At 41.5% G+C, this 18,433-nt stretch overlaps 2 protein-coding genes across 4 annotated transcripts in view; one reads left to right on the top strand and one right to left on the bottom strand.

Moving 5' to 3' along the window:
- si:dkey-96l17.6 (kinesin-like protein KIN-14E) overlaps positions 1 to 12,478 on the bottom strand; it is a 47,902-nt gene extending 35,424 nt beyond the window's left edge. Inside the window, exons 1-2 of the mRNA XM_036935626.1 lie at positions 12,230 to 12,478; positions 3,186 to 3,252 (exon numbers count right to left, since the gene is read on the bottom strand). Of these exons, the coding sequence (XP_036791521.1) occupies positions 3,186 to 3,252; positions 12,230 to 12,286 (124 nt within the window). The 5' untranslated portion in view covers positions 12,287 to 12,478. The remainder of the gene's footprint in view (positions 1 to 3,185; positions 3,253 to 12,229) is intronic.
- Positions 2,065 to 11,209, top strand: LOC110535798 (annexin A1). Of its 3 annotated transcripts, none has more exons than XM_021621084.2 (13): positions 2,065 to 2,165; positions 2,773 to 2,844; positions 5,747 to 5,825; positions 6,078 to 6,172; positions 6,347 to 6,460; positions 6,828 to 6,918; positions 7,008 to 7,087; positions 7,182 to 7,238; positions 7,358 to 7,451; positions 8,155 to 8,250; positions 10,197 to 10,255; positions 10,573 to 10,695; positions 11,082 to 11,209. In XM_021621084.2, exons 2-13 carry the CDS (start codon positions 2,785 to 2,787, stop codon positions 11,139 to 11,141), a joined length of 1,008 nt encoding a protein of 335 aa, XP_021476759.1. In that variant the 5' UTR covers positions 2,065 to 2,165; positions 2,773 to 2,784; the 3' UTR covers positions 11,142 to 11,209. The 3 variants fall into 3 exon arrangements, with proteins under 3 accessions (XP_021476759.1, XP_021476758.1, XP_021476760.1); XM_021621083.2 differs by lacking the exon at positions 5,747 to 5,825 and adding an exon at positions 3,457 to 3,547; XM_021621085.2 differs by lacking the exon at positions 2,065 to 2,165 and adding an exon at positions 3,457 to 3,547 and having other exon boundaries at positions 2,817 to 2,844.
- Positions 12,479 to 18,433: the final 5,955 nt, after the last annotated feature.

Raw genomic sequence — 18,433 nt, 5'->3', positions numbered from 1 at the left:
ATCTCCAAAAAGAAATTCCCTTGCGTGGAAAAAGAAAGTTATTCTAGTCTATTACGATATTAACGTACCTCCTATGGGAGAAATGTTGTGCATACTCAATTACTTTGACATTGCATGCTTAAAGATTTATATGAGAATAAATCTGATTCTGTTGTTAATCTTAGTTGTGAGATAGCAGGGAACGACTGGTTTCTGCAGACTTGTCTGACCCGTTTCAAGTGTTCCTATCTGGGATACGGTTCCTGTTTTCTCAAGGTATGAGATGACTATGACATGCTTAGCGAAACTCTAACATAAGTGACCATATAAGGACATATTTATCTTTGCCAGCTGTAGGTTATCTGGCAAAGACAGACACTGAGGATGGCTATAAATGACAGAGTCTGAATGTGTTCGTTCAGGGGCTCTTAGCTGTGCAACATTTTGGGTCTCCGCTAACCAGCTCCATTTTCGCAAATCTTACTAATAAAGAACTTTGTTGTTTGAGGAAACTTGCAGTCTCTCTTGCTTTCCCTTTAATGTGTAGAATTTCCACAACACTCCTCACCAAGGATCCAAACAACTACAAATTACAAGAAGGATCATCACTATACTTATGACTAGTTACTGTAGAACCCCCTTTATATGTGGGTGCTTGCATGCGTTGTTCGGTGGGGCGTGGTGGCCCTGCACTAGGCTACTGCAGTTACAAAAGTGAGGATGCAGTAATAACAAAATGTTAATTGAGTTTTTGCTTATGGGCATGGGGAGGTGTGCCCCATATTCTGTCCAATTACATTTTTTGAAAATATCTCTTTCCTTTAAAGGGGCAGTCTAAAAAGATTTGAATCTGTGATTCAAACAACAATAAAACTGGCACCCTGCCACTTCTTTGGGAAACAGCTGAAGGATGGGGCTGGATAAATGTATCCACTTTCAAATTCATAGACAGAGCTATGAATGCAAGACCTGACCATCCATGAAATGAAAATGATAGTTTAACCACGTTCTAAAGCTTTACAGGGTTTGTTGAAAGGCAAGACAGTTGAACTAAGCTCATGAAGTATTTCCAGGTTATATTCTTCAAGTAACAATGGCTACATTTCTGAAAGAGAGTGACCTGGCTCTACCTATTTTACTGGTTTTATGACCAACTGACCCCCCCCCCCCCCCCCCCCGGTTACAGGGGAATAAAGCAGCCCAAGAGTTAACACACAGGAACTTTATTTAAACGTCTGAAGTAGACCTGGCACCACCTGAAAATAGCTATGCAGCGACACTCCCCATCCAACCTGACAGAGCTTGAGGGGATCTGCAGAGAAAAATGGGAGAAAATCCCCAAATACAGGTGTGCCAAGCTTGTAGTGTCATACCAAAGAAGACTCGAGGCTGTAAACGCTGCCAAAGGTGCTTCAACAAAGTACTGAATACTAATTCATGTAAATGTGATATCTTTTTTTTTATACATTTACTAAAATGTCTAAAAACCTGTTTTTGCTTTGTCACTATAGTGTTTTGTTAGTAGAATTATTTGGGGGAAAAACAATTTAATCCATGTTAGAATAAGGCTGTAAGGTAACAAAATGTTGAAAAAGTGAAAGGGTCGGAATACTTTTCAAAACCTTTTTTCAGTGTTACTGCAGTCACAGTGCAGTATAACTGCAGCTCAACTGCAGTACGCTGCAGTTAACCTGCAATTCATGTTTCCAACATTTCACAGTCGATTGCAGTTACTGCACTGCTTTTTGTAAGGGATTGGCTTTTATAGCATTGCATTGCAGAGGCAGTTGCAGTGCGTTCTGTGTGCTGCATACGGGGTAGGCTGTGCCTGTAGGCTAGTCTACATGATGAGACTATTATTGATAAGAGCGAGAATATTTGTATTTGTCAAATGGCAGTCAAGCATCGATCATCATGTCACCAGAATAAGACCCTTGATATTTATTAGAAACGAGCATCAAGATCACCATACACTTTCACCACCCTGGGTGCCAATCAAATGGCAAGTGCCAATCAAATGGTAGCATAGAGCAAGTGTGGGATGCACGGTTTCTAGGTGGGATTTATTGTGTAGCTATATAATACATGAGCGCAACTTCACAATGCCCCTGCAAACTCATTCTGAAGAAGTTTCCCAGTCCCTTCATTGAACCTACTCCTGGAAATTGAGCACCTGGCGAACCTAGGTAACAGTCATTTGTTAATTTCTCTATTTTTCGGGAGTTTGAACCTTGTTAAACTGGGAAACTAAACTTCCCACTGTATGAATAGCCTACATTCTAAATACAGCCCAGTTACCAAGGAACTTTAGCATATGTGTGTGTGACTGGGCGTAGTAGTGACATTTCATTATTATTTTGATGAATTATTTTATGTAGCTGATCCTGTCATGCCTTGAGAACCATTGTGAACTAACTGAGCAAAAGTGATGAAACGGTTCAAGTTAAATAAATAAATAAATCATCTGTGCAGCATCATAAACAGGAATTATATCCCCTTGTTCTAGACATGTTTAATTTTACTCTATGTAATGATGATTATCCTGTGTAAGTGGCAGTCATAGGAAAATAACAAAATGTTTGAACCACATTGAATGAGGTTGTGTTGGGGGTGAGTCTACTAAAATGTAATTTGACCAATTTGGTCTTGTACTGTAGCATATTCTGGAAACAAAGAAAGAGCCTTTCATCCCTCCATTTAACACTCAGAAATGCAAAAGGCCTTGGTGTTCAATACAAAGGATGTTATTAATACTGTGGTTATTATTGAATCCCCCTTGTCCTTTCTCTTCAGACCCGTGCCACCATGTCCTTCATCGCAGACTTCTTCAAGCAGATCTTCTATCTGGGCCAGCCCGATGACTCGGTAGGGTTCTGTTCCACTTTCTAGAGGGAACGCCTCAAATCTGCTCTTTTTTCCCCTTCTTGTGGTATTTCATGGGCTCCCGAGTAGTGCAGAGGTCTAAGGCACTGCATCTCAGTGCTAGAGGCGTCACTACAGACACCCTTGTTAGAATCCAGGCTGTATCAGAAATGGCCGTGATTGGGAGTCCCATAGGGCAGGGCACAATTGGCCCAGCGACGTCCGGGTTTGTCTGGTGTAGGCCGTCATCGTAAATAAGAATTTGTTCTTAACTGACTTGCCTAGTTAAATAAAGGTTAAATACAAAATGTCAAAAAAACATTTAAATGTGTGTAAAAACTTACCAGGCGGTGTTTGTACATTCGTAGCCGGATAGACAGGACGGGGAGGGAAGACAGAGAAAAGTGATGGCTGTTGAGGATAAAGAAAGAGTCTGAGATACAAAATAATGGTAGTCTTGTGACTCATAGAAGGAATTCAGGAGTAGGTTATCATATTCTTTGTATGTGCTGTTCCTTCCTTTGCTTCTATACTATTGTTCTGGATTTTGTGAAGGTATTCATTAATTAACTGCATGGCAGCTAAGTGTTCTCTCTCTCTCTGTCTCTTCCACAGACCTTACCCAGTCAGGGGACTGTGACTCCTGACCCAGATTTCAATGTCGATAGGGATGTACTCATCTTGGATAAGGCCATCAAGGCCAAGGGTGAGATTGACATACACACACACGCATGTACTCAACAAAGTACATGTGTGTGATACATAGCTACGGGTGAAAGTAGACAGGAGGTCCCCGTACCAGGAAACTTTTTTTCTTAAATTGAAAGTATTTTAAAGTATTCATTCTATGGAGTCTCACTGGAGTATAATATAATATGTACAAAAATGTTTAATTCAATTCTTTAATTTTCATGTTAGAGAGGAGCAGTATACCCTGTCGCAAACATCCACCCATAATTCATCACTGTTAGTCAGACAAAGGTCCTTTCCCAGATTATTTTCAAAGGATTAAAGGAGGAGCCCACATTCTCAGATAAGAGCCTATAGATATGGGAGATTTAGCCTTTGATGGACTGTGCTGTTGCAAGAAGGATCTCAACTTCATTGAGCTGAGCTATAAACCTCCCCTTGGAAGTGAATGAGGAAATGACGTGTCTAATTTGAATATGAATTTGATCTTGTCACATTGAATTCACTGCAGAGCCTCTTGAAAGGATTTCAGTATAGTTGTGTTCTGATGAAACAGGTTTGAAAAGGACCTGATTCCTACATGAAAGATGACATCACTCATGGCTTTTGGCAAGTCTGGGTTGCGTACTACAGTGGCTTGCGAAAGTATTCACCCCACTTGGCATTTTTGCTATTTTGTTGCCTTACAACCTGGAATTAAAATTGATTTTGGGGGGGTTTGTGTCATTTGATTTACACAACATGCCTACCACTTTGAGGATGCAAAATATTTTTTATTGTGAAAATAACAAGACAACAAAAAAAAACTATTCACCCCCCAAAGTCAATAATTTGTAGAGACACCTTTTGCAGCAATTACAGCTGCAAGTCTCTTGGGGTATGTCTCTATAAGCTTGGCACTTCTAGCCACTGGGATTTAGGCCCATTCTTCAAGGCAAAACTGCTCCACCTCCTTCATTTTGGATGGGTTCTGCTGGTGTACAGCAATCTTTAAGTCATACCACAGATTCTCAATTGGATTGAGGTCTGGGCTTTGACTAGGCCATTCCAAGACATTTAAATGTTTCCCATTAAACCACTCAAGTGTTGCTTTAGCAGTATTCTTTGTGTCATTGTCATGCGGGAAGGTGAACCTCCGCCCCAGTCTCAAATCTCATGAAGACTGAAACAGGTTTCCCTCAAGAATTTCCTTGTATTTAGCACCATCCATCATTCCTTCAATTCTTCAATTGAGCATGTGTGTAGTGTTGGACATTATACCAACACTTCGGGACTTTTTCGATCCTAGTTTGGTACTAGAATGTTTATTTCAGTACTGTCAAATGTGTCTCACGTTATATACGGATTGTCCATCTTGTAATTTGTCTGAAACTTCTCAAGGGGGCAGTAGCTAACCAGGCTACTTGCGCATGCAGCTGACACAGTGTGAGCCACTTTTGAGAAGAAAACAAGGGGGAAAGAGAAAATGCTGACAGCATGGCTACTTATAACAGAAACATCATACCTCCACGCCTGCAGTTTGTTGACAAAATTGTCTGCAGAAGCAAACTATTGGAAGACTTTGCTTATAAAGCAGATGAGGGCCAGCCTACTGAAACAACTAAGAAAAACTATATTAAACATTACTTTTACATTGTAACGTTAGTCTACTAGCAACTAAATTGGAATAATTTGAGTAACAATAACATGAACATATATTCAGCATGGCATTCATGTGAGCATTGTAATATATGATTACAACCCAAAAGTAATGTGAAATGCACTCATAACTTGACAGCAAGATATTTAGACTACTACAGCCAGCAGCCCTGGGTGGAGCATTGCACCATGGGAAGTGAAATGCACTCTGGGAATCGTAGTTTGCTGTGTAAAATTCATTATATTTCTGTGGTGTGTAATAGACTATTGCAATATAGAAGCTTTCGAAATGAGCTTCAGTGTTTTTATGTCTATTTTTAAACTAAACTATTAGTTTAATACATTAATTGATTATGCTATAATGAATCATATGCCTCACGAATGTCATTTGACCCAATATTATGGGCCTAGATGAGCAAATTAACACTGTGTATCAAAAAGAAAGACCATTGTAGATATTCTTCTGTTATTTACTTTAATAAGACATTGCCTACAGAAGATATTCTATCTGTTATTTTAGTTTTACCATGTATTATTCAACATTGCATACATTTTCAAACTTTATTCCCCCTTTCAGGTCTTCTGTGGGAATAGAACACACATCCCTGGCGTAGCGACTGCTATGCTCTTCCAACTGAGCCACGCGGTTATCTGTGGTATTGAGTATCGTTTTGGTATTGAGTATCTCTTCGGTATCAAGTATCATGATACTAAACCTGGTATTGGTAAAAAAAACACGTGTGAACATGTCCGTTTTTTCATTGTTTGTTGCTGGTGAGTAGTCAGGGTTGCCTCACCGTAAGGCCGGGGTCACACGTATTAGTAAAAAAACAGATGAGGGCTCATGGATTAGGCAACATACGCAACAGTGTTTCTTATTGAACAAGTCCCTCCATCTTGTGATGTAGGTGTGGATGAGAACACCATCATTGATGTGCTGGTGAGGAGGAGCAACGCCCAGAGACAGCAGATCAAAGCTACCTATGAGAAGGCTAAAGGCAAGGTAAGATGTGACACATGCACACTTACCAACACACTAGTTGTGTTTGGTTTAGCATGTGCGGCTGGCGGCGGGTGGGTGGAGTTTGCACTTTAGGGCCGATGGAATGATGCAAAACGTGCAAACACACACATTTGTGTATGACTGTGGAAGAGTGTGTCACCCCTCTCTCTGCAGCCTCTGGAGACTGCCCTGAAGTCAGCCCTAAAGGGAGACCTGGAGGATGTGGTTCTGGCTCTGCTCAAGACGCCAGCCCAATATGACGCCCAACAGCTCAAACAGGCCATGAATGTAAACATGCACGCACCTAGTCACTCACTATAACTCAGAATAGAGGCAAAAGGTGGGACTTTTACAACTGGTGGGACTGTTTTATGTGTGAGGAGACGGTGCTGACGAGTATCTACTGTACTTTAGATTTCATGATGTGCAGTGTGTGTGAGGTGTCTGGTATAGCGGTAGACCTGAAAATGAGCTATTATTGAACAAGTGCAGGTAGTCCCTCCATGTTTTGTGTTTGGGGCATAATTAACACTGCCCTGCACTTCCTGTTTGTGTTATCCGATCCTGGACTTTTCTTAGCTTTACGACTGATGTGACCTGACCCTTTTGTCCTTGTTGACTGTTCACACCCCTCCCCTCTCGACTTCTCTCTCAGGGATTGGACACAGATGAGGATACTCTGGTTGAGATTCTGGCCTCCAGGACCAATAAGGAGATCAGAGAGATAAAGAAAGTCTATAAGGGAGGTGTGTCAGCAATATGTAAATATGTCTATGTAAATGTCCTGTATGTGATATTTACAACGTACCAATAATCATGGCATTTTCTTTGCTAGAAAACAAAAAGGAGCTAGAGGATGACATCAAATCTGACACAAGCGCAGACTTCAGGAATGCTCTGCTCTCGCTCTGCAAGGTGTGTTTATTTACAGTTTGTTTAAACATGTTTAAAGATACATAGTTTGGCACAATTAACATCACTCCCCCTCTCTCTCACTCGCATACTGTAGGCTACTAGGAATGAGGACACCATGGTGAACCAGGAACTTGCTGACAGTGATGCCAGGGTATGGGGGAGAGGAAAAGAGTGAATGTGTGTCAGAATCAAGGTTGGGCACCGCAAAGAGTCGATGTGTAATGCAAACCCTGTGTGTGTGATGCCCGTGCCTACTGTATCTGTCTATAGGCCCTGTATGAGGCTGGAGAGAAGAGGAAGGGAACAGACTGCTCTGTCTTCATTGACATTCTGACCACCAGAAGTGCTCCTCAGCTCCGCCAAAGTGAATATACACACAAACTGCACATGTATACACACATTTGGTAAAGAAGACATTGCCCAATAAGCTTACACTATTTCTTGTCTCACCACCTGTTCATTATGTCGTAACCCTATAGTGTGATTTGTTTTTGTCATCAGTTAGACCAGGGGTGTCAAACATGCGGCCCACGAGCACATTCAATCCGGCCTGCGGGTGCTTTGGTGGTGGGGGCGTTATTTTATATATTTAGTCAACATTTTAAATGACTAAAACCAAATCGAAACTGTGTACCAATGATAATGGACCTACATTCATAGTCCCTTCACTCTGTCCAGCTTACTAACAGTCATTGAAACAAAAGCATAACAGTCAGGGAGCATCAAAATTTCTAAACGTGATAGATAGGAACATATTTTGGGGGACTGCGAGGACATATATTAAATTTGAAGACTGCACATTTTGATGAAGTCGGGCGAAGCAACATTTGTCCAGAATTTATTTTAGACACTTCATACATTTTTTTCACTGCAAATACCTGAGTGTGGACCTTCATTTTTAATCATAGAATGTTGCTTTTAGTCAACGCACCACAAATACTAATAGAATCTAGATGTGTGTGTGGAGGCTTTTTCCTTTTTCATACACTGCATGTACAAACACACATGGTTGATACTGTATAATAATTTTAAGTACATAATCCTTTCCCACTCTCTCTTTCTGTCAGCGTTTGAGAGGTACTCCAAGTACAGTAAGGTGGATGTGGCAAAGGCTATTGACCTGGAACTGAAGGGAGACATTGAGAACTGTCTGACTGCCGTAGGTGAGAGAGCACAGCCAGGACCAAGCTTAGTAACGTTGCACAAATGTTCCAATGTCCTCAAATAATCTGTGCATCACCTTCAATCCATGTCTTCTGCTGCCTCACACCCTTCACTAGTCCTTAGTTCTGTAACATTACATCATGGCTCCATTTTCTTCATTCAAATAAGGCCACACTGAGCAAAATAACATTAGTCTCTCGAGACTAAAACAATCATCACTTTTTTGTATAAATAGATGTGATGGCACATTACCCAAGGCATATTCATATTATCCAATTATTGATTGCAAATGCCTGTTTATCATTTCATAGCCGTTTTGTTTTGTGTGAGGACAATGGAGCACTATGTCTGATTTAAGAAAATACCATAGTACCAGCTGGCAAGTGTCTTATCTGACATTTTCAACCTCTCCCTGACCCAGTCTATAAAGCCTACATGTTTCAAGCCAGACCAACATAGTCCCTCTGCCCAAGAACACCAAGGTAACCTGTCTAAACGGCATCTGTAGCCATGAAATGCTTTGCAAGGCTGGTCATGGCTCACATCACCACCATCCCAGACACCCCAGACCCACTCCAATCCTCATACCATCCCAACAGATCCACAGATGACTCAATCTCTACTGCTCTCCACACTGTCCTCTCCCATCTGGACAAGAGGAATACCTATGTAAGAATGCTGTTCAGCAGCTATAGCTCAGCATTCAACACCAAGCTCATCACTAAGCTCAGTACCCTGGATCTTGAACTTCCGGACCGGACGCCTCCAGGTGGAGAGGGTAGGCAGCAACACACCCTCATCGTGGGGGCATGCATAGTTCCCTCATGTACTCCCTGTTCACCCACGACTACATGACCGCACACGACTCCAACACCATCATAAACTTTGCAGACTTTACGACGTTGGTAGGACCGATAACCTACATGAAGAAACAGCCTATAGGGAGGAGGTCAGGGACCTGGCAGTATGGTGCCAGAACAACAACCTCTACCTTAACATCAGCAAGACAAAGGAACTGACTGTGGACTACAGGAAACAGGAGGACGGAGCACGCCCCCCATCTAAATCAACAGGGCTGTAGTGGGGCAGGTTGAGAGCTTAAATTCCTCAGTGTCCACATCACTAAGGAATTCAAATGGTCCACACAGATGAACACAATCGTGAAGAAGGCACGACAACACCTCTTCCCCCTCGGGAGGCTGAAAAGATTTGGCATGGGCCCTCAGATCCTCAAGAAGTTCTAAAGCTGCACCATATCTTGACTGGCTGCATCACCACTTGGTGTGGCAACTGCTTGGCATCCAACCGCAAGGCGCTACAAAGAGTAGTGCGTACGTCCCAGTACATCACTGGGGCCCGAGGTCCCTGCCATCCAGGACCTCTTTACAAAGAGTTGTCAGAGGAAGGCCCTACAAATTGTCAAAGACTTCAGACACCCAAGTCATAGACTGTTCTCTCTGCTTCCACATGGAAAGCGATACCAATGCGCCAAGTCTGGAACCAACAGGAGCCTCTACAGCTTCTAACCCCAAGCCATAAAACTGCTAAATAGTTAATCAAATAGCTACCCGGACTATCTGCATTGACCCTTTTTGCACTAACTCTTTTGACTCATCACCTACACTGCTACTGTTTATTACCTATCCTGCTGCCTAATATGTACATATTTACCTCGACTACCTAGTACCCCTGCACATCGACTTGGTATTGGTACCCCGTGTATATACCCAAGTTATTGTTACTCATTATGTATTTATTCCTGTTTTTTTTAATTAAATTTCTCTCTCTGTGTTATTAGGAAGGGCCGTTAGTAAGCATTTCACCATTAGTCTACACCTGTTGTTTACAAAGCATGTGACAAATAACATTTGTCTCGAGACAGCTTTGGAGAATGCCCCTTCTTGTCGATGCTGTCACCTGACTGTTTTTCTTTTCTGTCTTTCAGTGAAGTGTGCTGGAAGCAAGCCGGTTTTCTTTGCTGAGAAGCTAAACTTGGCAATGAAGGTGTGTTAACTGTTAAACATTGTTACATGTTATGTACCAGATGAGGTTGCCCTGGGTCCTGATCATTAGGGTACACAACAAAGATATTTAAAAAAATAAAATGTGCATTTCTTATTGGACAAATCCTGGTAGTTCTTCCCTGTTTCAGTCCATTTTCTACTTAATAAATATGACCCTGTTATAAGATGTGACAATCTACACAAGAACACTGGTTATGCACATACTGTACAAGACAGCACAAACAGATCTGGATTCAGGCTAAGGAGCTTCCACTATCCGGTTATACATCTTCAGTTTGTGTCTGTGCCATACCCCAGGGTAAAGGAACCAGGACCAATATTCTGACCCGGGTCATGGTGAGCAGGTCTGAAGTCGACCTGGCCCGGATTATTCAGGAGTACAAGAAGACGTTTGGGAAAACCCTCTCCCAGGAAATTCTGGTGAGCAAACATCTCCACTTTCTTTAGTGGCAATAAAAGACAAGGGACTGTTTTCCCAGATTAAGCCTAGTACTGGACTAATCTAAATCTAATCTAATTAAATCTAATTAAACAGATCCTCCATTGAGAATGTTTTATATCCAGGACTAGACTTAATCGGGTCTGGGGAACTGACACCACCCCCTCCGAGTTAAGTAATGCATCACATTGTATAAGGCATTCTGATTACTAGGTCCAATCGGCATCTGGACAAAAGACAAACCATTTGGGAAATATGGCATCTGAAAATAATTGAACTAAAATGTTATAATGGTGTGACATGTCTAAACATGATTGACCTTTACATTTTGCAGAGTAACTCTGTGCTCTGTCTCTTACCTCCTTAGGATGACACCAAGGGAGACTATGAGAAGATCCTACTGGCCCTGTGTGGAAGTGACAACTAACTTTCTCTCAGATCTCACCTGGAGCCAATTACCACAGTGCATGAGTGCCAATGGAGAATAATGTACACAAATGTTCCCCTCCCAAATGCAAAATATTATGGTTCATGACAACTGTCTGAAATAGCAGTCATGATGTATTTTCTCTGCCTGCTAACAGCAATGAGCACAGTAAACATGGTAAGCAACATTGACATATATTTAGCCAAGCTTCAGCTGACTTGAGGATCTATAGTGGAATATACCAGACACCATTTGAGTGGCAAGAATATGATGTAGCCTGGATGACTGGTCCTTTGTGCAAATAAAGCTTTTTATGTTGCTTCAAATTGTCTTTATTGATCTGTATGTATATTTTTTATTCTATCCTACATTGCACGTTTGACTATAGCCCATGAGGTCTAATTTGAGAATGACCCGCCAACAATGAACCTCTTAAGACCTGTCATGAAATATATTCACAACAGATTCAGTTGTAAAACACAGACAGACATGGCATATGTAATTAATACAAATGAAGGATCTCGCCCTCAATTTTAAATGGACTTCATTGTATTAAATCTACAGTAGCTAGACGGGATTTGGAAGGATGGTCATGTGAGACTTCAGCTATGTTACATATAAGGCAGAGGAGGCTGGTGGGAGGAGCTATTGGAGGATGGGCTCATTGTTAAGGCTGTAATAGAATAAAGGAAATGGTATCAAACGCATCAAACATATGGAAACCACGTTTGACTTTGTTCCATTAATCCCATTCCATCCATCATAATGCGCCTGTCCAGGGTAGCCTAGTGGTTAGAGCGTTGGACTAGTAACCGAAAGGTTGCAAGTTCAAATCCCCAAGCTAACAAGGTACAAATCTGTCCTTCTACCCCTGAACAGGCAGTTAACCCACTGTTCCTAGGCTGTCATTGAAAATAAGAAGTTGTTCTTAACTGACTTGCCTAGTAAAATAAATATAGGTTCTCCCACCAGCCTCAAAAGTAAGGCAATTTTTTGAAAAATACAGGGAACGTGAACAAACAAATCTTATAGATCGCAGGCCTAATTTAAATTTCAACAAAACTTGTCTATCGGCCCGACGCGCTCACCTTGGTCATTATGAAGTGCTTCAAAAGGCCGGTCATGGCACACATCAAGGCCAGCATGCCAGGCACACTGGTCCCACTCCAATTTACCTACTGCTCCAACAGATCCACGGAAGATGCCATTTACATCGCTATTCACACGGCCATAGGTACATCACTGGGACCACACTCCCACCAATCCAGTACATCTACTCGAAGCAGTGCCTGAGGGAGGCACACAGCATCATCAAGGACCCCGCACACGAGCTGTTCTTTCCCTTACCTTTGGGCAGACAGTATCGGAGCATGAGGTCTGAAAACAACAGTCTATACAAGCCATCAGACTGCTGAACACTTAAACTGGACTGACCACCTGCTCTGATTCTCCGTACCTTAGCGCACATGCACTCAATCATGCACACACCCACCCACACAGACATACATTCATGCTGCACACACATCACAACTGCTGCTACCCAGTAGTGTACACTACTTAAGTAAAAGTACTTAAGTAGTTTTTGGGGGTATCTGTACTTAACTTTACTATTTATATTTTTGACTTTTACTGAACTACATTCGTTAAGAAAATATTGTACTTTTTACTCCATACATTTTCCCTGACACCAAAAGTATTCCTTTCATCTCAGTGCTAGAGGCGCCACTACAGACCCTCGTTCGATTCCAGGCTGTATCACAACCGGCCGTGATTGGGAGTCCCTTAGCGCGGGGCACAATTAGCCCAGCCTCGTCCAGGTTAAGGTTTGGGTAGGCCATCATTGTAAATAAGAATTTGTTCTTAACTGACTTGCCTAGTTAAATTAAATAAAAATGCTTAACATCACAGGAAAATGGTCCAATTCATGCACTTAACAGAACACTTGACCCTGGTCATCCCTACTGCCTCGGATCTGGCGGACTCATTAAACATCATGTCTAAATGGCTAACCCTGCCTAACCATACATTATTAAAATAAATATGAAAATTGAGCCGTCTGGTTTGCTTCATCTAAAGGATTTTGAAACTATTTATACTTTTAATACTTAAGTCTTTAAAACCAAACTTTTAGACTTCTACTCAAGTAGTATTTTATTGGATGACTTTCACTTGAGTCATTTTCTATTATGGTATCTTTACTTTTACTCAAGTATGATAATTGAGTACTTTGTCCACCACTGCTGCCACCAGACTTCTATACTGCTCAATTTACATACTTGCCACCCATCCCCAATACAAGTGTAAAGACTGGACTATAAATTGTGCCTTCCTGTATTATACCTATGCTAAAATGTATTATACTATTCTACAGCCATTCTTTAATTATTTCTTGTTGTTGCATTGTGAAGGAACCTGCAAGTAAGCATTTCGTTGGACGATGTACAGTATACCTTGGATATCCCGTACATACAACTAAATCAGTACACTCATAAAACCTAAGCATTATAAAACTTATGTTTGATAAAATAAGCCTTACGCATCAAAATAGCAATTAAGTTTTATCTTATTGTCCCCAATAAAATAAACTTCTTGGTCTGCTTAATGCTTATTTTCATGCAGACAGATTTTGGGCGGAGTAGACACTCTCTCATTGTAAGGGCCGTTGGTGGAAGAAGGTGAGGACCAAAGCGCAGCGTGGTACGTGTTCATGTTAATTTATTAAACTGAACACTAAATACAACAAGTAACAAAAGAACAACCGAAACAGCTCCGTCAGGTGCAAAACACAAAACAGGAATTAACTACCCACAAAACTCAGGTGGGAAAAGGCTATTGTTCTCAGAGACAACGATAGACAGCTGCCTCTGATTGACGACCACACCCGGCCAAACAACAAAGACATCCCAAAAAAACATAGAAAATGAACATAGAATGCCCACCCTAGTCACACCCTGGCCTAACCAAAACAGAGAATAAAAACCTCTCTATGGCCAGGGCGTGACACGCATCGCCTTTTCCTCTATGGTCGTTCGTAAACGTCACTTTTGGAAAGGATGTTTTTGGTGAAGGTTGGAAACTAGAGGAGTAGGCTATTAGACTGAATGAGTCAGGGTATGTGTGGTGGTTCATGGAGAAGATCCTCATCAGCAAGGGTTATAATTTTTCATCATGCGTACATGGGTATGGGGGTTAAATGTGACCCCTGTCTGAATAAAACCGTCTGGAATGAAACGGAAGTAGCTAAGCTAAATAATGGCAGCACTACCTGCCAACTTTAGAGCAAATCGATCTCCAAAGTAGTGCAAATTAATGTGACTGACCCCTCCACATTTAAATATGGTAGTTTCCATGGCTGTATTACTCCTGATATTATGTATTAAGAAATTGTGCACACACTCCGTTAAGACGGTGTTCAATATTCAGTTGAAGTTGGAAGTTTACATACAACTTAGCAAAATACATTTAAACTCAGTTTTTCACAATTCCTGACATTTAATCCTTGTACAAATTCCCTGTCTTAAGTCAGTTAGGATCGCCACTTTATTTTAAGAATGTGAAATGTCAGAATAAGAGTAGAAAGAATTATTTATTTCAGCTTTTGACTCACATTCCCAGTGGGTCAGAAGTTTACATACACTCAATTAGTATTTTGTAGCATTGCCTTTAAATTGTTTAACTTGGGTCAAACGTTTCTCCCACAATAAGTTGGGTGAATTTTGGCCCATTCCTCCTGACAGAGCTGGTGTAACTGAGTCAGATTTGCAGGCGTCCTTGCTCACACAAGTTTTTTCAGTTCTGCAAACACATTTTCTGCCCACACATATAGGATTGAGGTCAGGGCTTTGTGATGGCAGCTCCAATATCTTAACTTTGTGGTCCTTAAGCCATTTTTCAACAAATTTGGAAGTACACTTGGCATCATTGTCGAGTTGGAAGACAAATTTGCGACCAAACTTTAACTTCCTGACTGATGTCTTGAGATGTTGCTTCACTATATCCATATAATTTTCCTTCCTCATGTATATTGTATATTGTGAAGTGCACCAGTCCCTCCTGCAGCAAAGCACCCCCACAACATGATGCTGTCACGCCTGTGCTTCACGGTTGGGATGGTGTTCTTCGGCTTGCAAGCCTCCACCCTTTTTCCGCCAAACATAACGATGGTCATTATGGCCAAACAGTTCTATTTTTGTTTCATCAGACCAGAAGACATTTCTCAGAAAAGTACGATCTTTGTCCCCATGTACAGTTGCAAACCGTAGTCTGGATTTTTTTATGGCGGTTTTGGAGCAGTGGCTTCTTCCTTGCTGAGCGGCCTTTCAGGTTATGTCGATATAGGACTCGTTTTACTGTGGATATAAATACTTTTGTACCTGTTTCCTCCAGCATCTTCACAAGGTCCTTTGCTGATGTTCTGGGATTGATTTGCACTTTTCACACCAAAATACGTTTATCTCTAGGAGACAGAACGCAACTCCTTCCTGAGTGGTATGACGGCTGCGTGGTCCCATGGTGTTAATACTTGTGTACTATTGTTTGTACAGATGAACGTGGTACCTTCAGGCATTTGGAAATTGCTCCCAAGGATGAACCAGACTTGTGGAGGTCTACATTTGTTTTTCTGATGCCTTGGTCAATTTATTTTGATTTTACCATGATGTCAAGCAAAGAGGCACTGAGTTTGAAGGTAAGCCCTGAAATACATCCACAGGTACACCTCCAATTGACTCAAATTATGTAAATTAGCCTATCAGACACTTCTAAAGCCATGACATAATTTTCTGGAATTTTCCAAGCTGTTTAAACTTAGTGTATGTAAACTTCTGACCCACTGGAATTGTGATACAGTGAATTATACATGAAATAATCTGTCTGTAAACAATTGTTGGAAAAATTACTTGTGTCATGCACAAAGTAGATGTCCTAACCGACTTGTCAAAACTATTGTTTGTTAACAAGACATTTGTGGAGTGGTTGAAAAACTAGTTTTAATGACTCCAACCTAAGTGTATGTAAACTTCCGACTTTAACTGTATCTATCTAATGCAGTTGGGACATTGGTCGTTTGTGAGTGAATGTATTAATGTCCTCTATGTTGTTAGTGTTTGCAACGTCCTCTATGTTTTTAGTGTTTGCTACATGATGGACTGACTAGTTTAAATGTGTATGATGTGAGAATGTATGTGTATGTGATTATTTTAATGGAAGGTGATGCCAAAGAAAAATCTTTGTATAATGTATATCCTGGATGGACAATACATTTTTATTCTATTCTATTCTAGTAAAAAGGTAGCGTCAGGACCCAGACAGTCATGTTGCCTTGACAACTGCAGGAGGTAACTAGCAAACCACACCCTAGGCTTAGAGGCACTCTTTACTGTCTTTACTGCCAGCCTCAAAGGAGGATCTATTGAGGAATCACTGCTCACAAAGTCAAGGATAATACCGAAAAGATAACCTGGCGTGTTTGGTTTTCTATACACCATAGACCTGAGATGACACAACAGTTGTGGCCAGGTAGACTGGGGTAGATCAAGTTCTTCCAGTTTAAAAGTATTTTGTAAGGTGTTCATAGCTGATGGCGTAGAGCACATAAAAGCCCTTTTACCAAATTCAGTTTGGACATGTGGAACAGTTAGCAAGATAAAGTCCTGTGAACGAAGAGAGTACCCACCACATTTCTGAACAATAAAAATGCACAAATAAAATGCTAGTAAACCCAAAATGGCTTTGTAAATAAAAGTATACCGGTGACTGAGCCTAGAGAAGGCCAGCCAACCCTTGTATATTTTTTTTAATATATTTTTTTATTTCACCTTTATCTAACCAGGTAGGCAAGTTGAGAACAAGTTCTCATTTACAACTGCGACCTGGCCAAGATAAAGCAAAGCAGTTCGACACGTACAACGACACAGAGTTACACATGGAGTAAAACAAACATACAGTCAATAATACAGTATAAACAAGTCTATATACGATGTGAACAAATGAGGTGTAGGCAAAAAAAAGGCCATGGTGGCAAAGTAAATACAATATAGCAAATAAAACACTGGAATGGTAGATTTGCAATGGAAGAATGTGCAAAGTAGAAATAAAAATAATGGGGTGCAAAGGAGAAAAATAAATGAATACATTAAATACAGTAGGGAAAGAGGTAGTTGTTTGGGCTAAATTATAGGTGGGCTATGTACAGGTGCAGTAATCTGTGAGCTGCTCTGACAGTTGGTGCTTAAAGCTAGTGAGGGAGATAAGTGTTTCCAGTTTCAGAGATTTTTGTAGTTCGTTCCAGTCATTGGCAGCAGAGAACTGGAAGGAGAGGCGGCCAAAGAAATAATTGGTTTTGGGGGTGACTAGAGAGATATACCTGCTGGAGCGTGTGCTACAGGTGGGAGATGCTATGGTGACCAGCGAGTTGAGATAAGGGGGGACTTTACCTAGCAGGGTCTTGTAGATGACATGGAGCCAGTGGGTTTGGCGACGAGTATGAAGCGAGGGCCAGCCAACGAGAGCAGGTCAGTTTTACAGTTTTGGTCAGTTTTACAAGGGTATGTTTGGCAGCATGAGTGAAGGATGCTTTGTTGCGAAATAGGAAGCCAATTCTAGATTTAACTTTGGATTGGAGATGTTTGATATGGGTCTGGAAGGAGAGTTTACAGTCTAACCAGACAAAGTCAGAGCCGTCCAGAGTAGTGATGTTGGACAGGCGGGCAGGTGCAGGTAGTGATCGGTTGAAGAGCATGCATTTAGTTTTACTTGTATTTAAGAGCAATTGGAGGCCACGGAAGGAGAGTTGTATGGCATTGCAGCTTGCCTGGAGGGTTGTTAACAGTGTCCAAAGAAGGGCCAGAAGTATACAGAATGGTGTCATCTGCGTAGAGGTGGATCAGAGACTCACCAGCAGCAAGAGCGACCTCATTGATGTATACAGAGAAGAGAGTCGGTCCAAGAATTGAACCCTGTGGCACCCCCATAGAGACTGCCAGAGGTCCGGACAGCAGACCCTCCGATTTGACACACTGAACTCTATCAGAGAAGTAGTTGGTGAACCAGGCGAGGCAATCATTTGAGAAACCAAGGCTGTCGAGTCTGCCGATGAGGATGTGGTGATTGACAGAGTTGAAAGCCTTGGCCAGATCAATGAATACGGCTGCACAGTAATGTTTCTTATCGATGGCGGTTAAGATATCATTTAGGACCTTGAGCGTGGCTGAGGTGCACCCATGATCAGCTCTGAAACCAGATTGCATAGCAGAGAAGGTATGGTGAGATTCGAAATGGTCGGTAATCTGTTT

The sequence above is a fragment of the Oncorhynchus mykiss genome, chromosome 11 (assembly GCF_013265735.2).
Source record: "Oncorhynchus mykiss isolate Arlee chromosome 11, USDA_OmykA_1.1, whole genome shotgun sequence".
Taxonomy (NCBI): Eukaryota; Metazoa; Chordata; class Actinopteri; order Salmoniformes; family Salmonidae; genus Oncorhynchus; species Oncorhynchus mykiss.
This window is presented reverse-complemented; position numbering and strand designations above follow the sequence as displayed.

Excerpts from the sequence above, each read along its gene's own strand:
- LOC110535798 (XM_021621083.2), top strand. The coding sequence starts at position 2,785 with ATGTCCTTCATCGCAGACTTCTTCAAGCAGATCTTCTATCTGGGCCAG. Across the intron at positions 7,088-7,181 it reads CTCTGCTCTCGCTCTGCAAG|GCTACTAGGAATGAGGACAC; the intron begins GTGTGTTTATTT and ends CGCATACTGTAG. Across the intron at positions 8,251-10,196 it reads GAACTGTCTGACTGCCGTAG|TGAAGTGTGCTGGAAGCAAG; the intron begins GTGAGAGAGCAC and ends TCTGTCTTTCAG.